We start from the raw sequence: 5,545 nt of genomic DNA on the forward strand, positions 1-5,545 counted from the left end.
TGATTTTCACAGAAACTCTGTGAGCCTGAATAAGGCAAGTAATAGAAGCATCTGCCTACCTTAAATCCTATCCAATGTCAAAGTCAGGAGGAACCCTGAATCAGTGAATTAAAGGTGAGAGATTGGTGTTCTCTTTAATTTACCTGTGTTCTTACTAACCTTGGCTGCCATATTTAATACATCTGATCCTTGTTTAGCTTTTTCTCTTTTTTTCTAACAGTTTCTTTTTTTCCCTTTATCATAAACATCTTTCCTAATTTCCCCCTTTTCTTGTTTCCCTCCACATTTAAAATCTTCATTCTTTCTTTTTTCTCTCTGCTTTATTTTTTTCTGCATCCTAGATTATTTCAAGACTTCAAGAAAATAAACTGAGTGCTGAGTATAGGCTTGAAGATTAAATGCTATCTGACCCCTACCAAGAAATATGCTACAAGGCCTTAGGTGCCTTCTCATGGGGAGACTATTAGTCATGGCTACTGTAAGTTTTTAAATGAAAAATTTCCCCTTGTGTCTTTTAAAACAATTGGAAAAGAAGACCAAGAAATGAGAGAATAAAAAATAGTAAAGATCACTGACCTAAAGGCATTGCCTTACTACAGCCTGGGGTTATTACTCTAACTTCTCATAGTATGGGCTATACCTACATGCATAATGATGGTTACTATTAAAAGTTACTTTCATATTATATAATTCAAGGTATTTTCCACATAGTGTGTCTCTCTTTTTATTCAATTATAATTCCCAAAGGACCAGATCAATATCTGTGTTCTTAGGGTAGCCATCTGCTATCCATCTGCTCTTGCTGATACCAGCTACCGTCTACCTTTGAATATCTATAGCACATTTCCCTTCCCATGCCCCAACTGACCACATATTTATTTTAGTATTCACTTGACATGTGTTGTATAATGCATTAGATTTGTATTTGTATGTGTACAATTCATGTGTTTTTTTCCAACTGTTTTCTTTGACTTACAGGAGTTAGCAAAAGAATAAATCAGTATCAAGGAAAATGGTTAACAAAAGCTGCAAGAAGTATTTGGGATTTTAATTGACCTTTGAGGACAATAAAATTTAGAAAGACTGGGGTGCGTGGCTGGCTCAGTTGGTAGAGCATGCGACTCTTGATCTCGGGGTCATGTGTTCGAGCCCCACACTGGGTATAGAGATTACTTTAAATTTTTTTTTAACGTTTATTTTTGAGACAGAGGGAGACAGAGCATGAACAGGGGAGGGTCAGAGAGAGGGAGACACAGAATCTGAAACAGGCTCCAGGCTCTGAGCTGTCAGCACAGAGCCCAACGCAGGGCTCGAACTCACGGACCGCGAGATCATGATCTGAGCCGAAGTTGGCCGCTTAACCCACTGAGCCACCCAGGCACCCCTACTTTAAAAAAATCTTTTAGAGAGACCAAAGGATGGAATTCCTAGAAACATTATATTAAGTTTTTCACCATTGTAGCGACTAGTTACATAACCACCAAAATACGAAGAATCAGTATACAAATTATAATAGCAATGAATAATCACTTTCCCAGGTATAATTTCCTATTGTACTAATCAAATAATTTTTAATTGAGTACACATTCTATGTAATATTTAATTATTGTTAGTTTGCTATAGAGTAATGGACATCATGGATGAATGTCTCTAGTTAGCTTTGATTTTAACCAAGAAAAAAATCACTGTTTTGAGTTTTGCTTTCTTTTACTTGATTGTTTTCCCTAGGATTTTTCTTTTTGGAATAAGAATCAAGACACAGAAGTTTTGGTCCCCAGATTGCCACTTGTGCGAATCTTGGAAACTCTGTTTACTTTGATGGGTCTCATGTTTTTCATCTGAATGATGACCAATTGGACAAAATAGACTTCATCTAGTTCCATGAGAATTTTCATCTCATTATGCTGGGGAAATGTGCTTTTCCTCATCAAGGCCTTAGGACTTTTTCAATAATTACTGAGTTTCCTGACTCCCTCTCCAGTGCCTTTATCACTTCCCCATGCATATCCATCCTGTCAGTCCTTTTCTGAGCTGGAGCTGTCTTTTCCTCCCTGGATGAGCAGCATAAGTGCCCCCTACTCTAGGCCCCAGTTTTCTGGGAATAGAAAGTGTGCACCTTGAGACCGTAGACTGTTAGTTCAAGAGGTAACAGTATAATCACTACATGTGGTTGAGAACAGAGATTCATGCTAGTGGTGGAGACCCAGAATGGGGGGCAGGACACAGTGATAGTCTCCATGTGTTTTGCAGTCTGGGATGACTGAGGGCATCAGTTAGATGCTCCTTTGTGTGAGAAAGTCTGGAATTGTAGTTGTAAAAATGAAGGATGTCATTATACCGTTCTACTGTACCTCATCAATTCCTAAAATAATCAACCTTATTACTGTTTTTGGAAATTACTCTCTGTTATAGGATATGATCAAGGTAGGTATCTGAACACAGAGACAAATAGAACACTGTTGTCTGCTCACCATCCACTTCACATATAAATATTATACATATTAAAGGACTGAATCTCCAGTGTCACATTTTGTATTTTATGGTTTAAGATCAAGAAGAAAGATCCTCTGTTCTTCTTAAAATGTGATTTATTAATGTTTGACTTCTTATTTTATAATCCTAAATCAAAAGGACAAAATACAAATTGCCTTGAAGATAAAATATCTGAATAGATTTCACAGTAAGCAGGAAAATACCACACAACAGGTTACCTGCAGGTGGTACTAAGCACTTTAAATGGTGTGGGTGGGGATGTCAGTGGACGTAAAGGTTGACACCAAAGGGAGGATGAGACACTGATGAATTAAAACACACAATCCTAGCTATTCCAAGTGCTGATCTTTAATACTTTCATATGGATGAGTAGGGAAAAGCTGTTTGCAAAAATATGTTACACCCTTGGTGGCCACTTTAGGCATGCACCTTAGCAGAATCTGGTGAAATCTTTCAAGTACACATTTATTAGGTTTGGAAAAAGCCTTGCATCCTAGTGGCATGACATTTTTATTGAATGTTGAGGCCAGTTTAGGGCTTTGTAGTTATGAAAATTGCATGGGAACTAGAGGCACCCAGGATAGTGAACATAATAAAATGTGATGGAAAACACTTGTTCCGTTTTTAGAGTCCACCTAACAAGTGTTTTACTAGTGGGCTGTTCAATTTCACATACCTCAGTCAGTGTCTTTATTCAATCTTAATCTACAGCCAGTCTTAATTTAGTCTCAACTCATATATTAGTCACTCTCTCACTCAAGGTGACAATTGATTTGTTAATCATGCTTTCCTCTCATCCTACTTTTTATCAGAAAATTGTGGGAGCAATCTGGGAAGAGGAGTAGATTATGAGGACATACATAAAAGTAAGATGGACTATGTTAGAAGTGAGAAATAGTCAATATCAGAAGTGATTTAAATTAAAAAAATTTAATGTTTTTTATTTATTTATGAGGGTGGGGGGAATGGGCAGAGAGAGAGACAGAGAATCAGGAGTAGACTCCAGGCTCCAAGCTGTCAGTACAGAGACTGATGTGGGACTTGAACTCACGAACCATGAGATCATGACTGGAGCTGAAGTTGGATGCTCAAAGGACTGAGCCACTCAGGTGCCCTCAAAAGTGATTTAAACAGACGATGAATGTCGTGGGTACTCATCTGTCCATGTTCATGGCTAATCTGTTCATTTGAGAACAGAACGTTGCAGTAAGAGTATTGGTGATAGTTTAAAATTATGTCTTAACACACATGTGATGGTAGTGTGTTGATTTATGTTTTTTTATATTTGAGGAAGTAGATAACTATATCCTTTTCATTCATAAGAATATTGAAACATTAGTAATTCTATGACCTATTATCTCCATAATCACATTTTCCTCCTCATTTTCTTAGTTCTTATTTCATTGGCAGCCCAGTTGGCTGGATCAATGGATGGAGGGAATCACTCGGTTGTGTCTGAGTTTGTGTTTCTGGGACTCACTCATTCATGGGAGATCCAGCTTCTCCTCCTGGTGTTCTCCTCTGTGCTCTATGTGGCAAGCATGACCGGGAACATCCTCATTGTGTTCTCTGTGACCGTTGATCCTCACTTGCATTCCCCCATGTACTTCCTACTGGCCAATCTCTCTTTCATTGACTTGGGAGCCTGCTCTGCCACCTCACCCAAGATGATTTATGACCTTTTCAGAAAGCACAAAGTCATCTCCTTTGGAGGCTGCATCGCCCAGATCTTCTTCATCCACGTCATTGGTGGTGTGGAGATGGTGCTGCTCATCGCCATGGCCTTTGACAGATATGTTGCCATCTGCAAGCCTCTCCACTACTTGACCATCATGAGCCCACGAATGTGCGTTTTGTTTCTGGCTGCTGCCTGGGCCCTTGGTGTCAGTCACTCACTGTTCCAACTAGCATTCATTGTTAATTTACCCTTCTGTGGTCCTAATGTATTGGACAGCTTTTACTGTGACCTTCCTCGGCTCCTCAGACTGGCCTGTACAGATACCTACAGATTGCAGTTCATGGTCACTGTTAACAGTGGGTTTATCTGTGTGGGTTCCTTCTTCATACTCCTCATCTCCTACGTCATCATCCTTTTTTCTGTTTGGAAACATTCCTCAGGTGGTTCATCCAAAGCCATTTCCACCCTGTCAGCTCACATCACTGTGGTCCTTTTGTTTTTTGGTCCAACCATGTTTGTCTATACATGGCCACATCCCAATTCCCAGATGGACAAATTTCTTGCCATTTTTGATGCAGTCATCACTCCTTTTCTGAATCCAGTCATCTACACGTTCAGGAATAAAGAGATGAAGGCAGCAATCAAGAGAGTATGCAGACAGCTAGTGATTTACAGGAAGATCTCATAAGTGATATATGACTTCTCACTAATCATGGGATAGCCTTTTGTTTCTATCTTTGATATTTTGGATTCAGAAAACTTGGGACATCTAATATTGATATGAATGTTATCACAGCTGTGACATAATTCTTACATGATGAATCTATTTAATCCTTATGAAGAGTAAGCCATGGAAACAGTATATCTCGCTATCTATGGAAGTCCCATTTAATTTATTTCAGCAATGTTATATAGTTTCTGGTGAACAGGTCTTGCATATCTTTCTTGAGATTTGTTCCTAATTATTTTAATTTTTGGTGCTGTTTTAAATGGCATTTTTGTTTAGTTTATAATTGTTTATTGCTAATTATAGAAATATAATAGATATTTTGTTTATTGAAATTGTATTTTGAAAACTTGCAAAATCGTTCACTTCCTCTTGGTTTTTTACAGAGTAAGTAGGATCTTCCTCATAGATGGTCATTTTTTCAGTGCATAAACACATTTTACTTCTTTTATTCTAGTATGGATAATTTTATTCATTTCTGTTTCCTTATTGTACTTGACAGGTCAAATAGTGTAGTGCTGAATATACAAGTGGTTAGGGTGAACATCTTTGACTTGTTTTTATTCTTATAAGAAAAGGTTTCATTTTTTTGTTAAGTATGATGCTAGGTATAGGTCTTTAATACAAGCTTTTTATCAGGCTGATGA

At 38.0% G+C, this 5,545-nt stretch overlaps 1 protein-coding gene across 1 annotated transcript; it reads left to right on the forward strand.

Moving 5' to 3' along the window:
- Positions 1-3,920: 3,920 nt before the first annotated feature.
- LOC122467864 (olfactory receptor 4F3/4F16/4F29) lies at positions 3,921-4,859 on the forward strand. Its single transcript, XM_043554446.1, has one exon. It carries the CDS (start codon positions 3,921-3,923, stop codon positions 4,857-4,859), a length of 939 nt encoding a protein of 312 aa, XP_043410381.1.
- The last annotated feature ends 686 nt before the right edge of the window (positions 4,860-5,545 follow it).

This window comes from Prionailurus bengalensis, chromosome B3 (assembly GCF_016509475.1).
Source record: "Prionailurus bengalensis isolate Pbe53 chromosome B3, Fcat_Pben_1.1_paternal_pri, whole genome shotgun sequence".
In the NCBI taxonomy this organism is placed as follows: domain Eukaryota; kingdom Metazoa; phylum Chordata; class Mammalia; order Carnivora; family Felidae; genus Prionailurus; species Prionailurus bengalensis.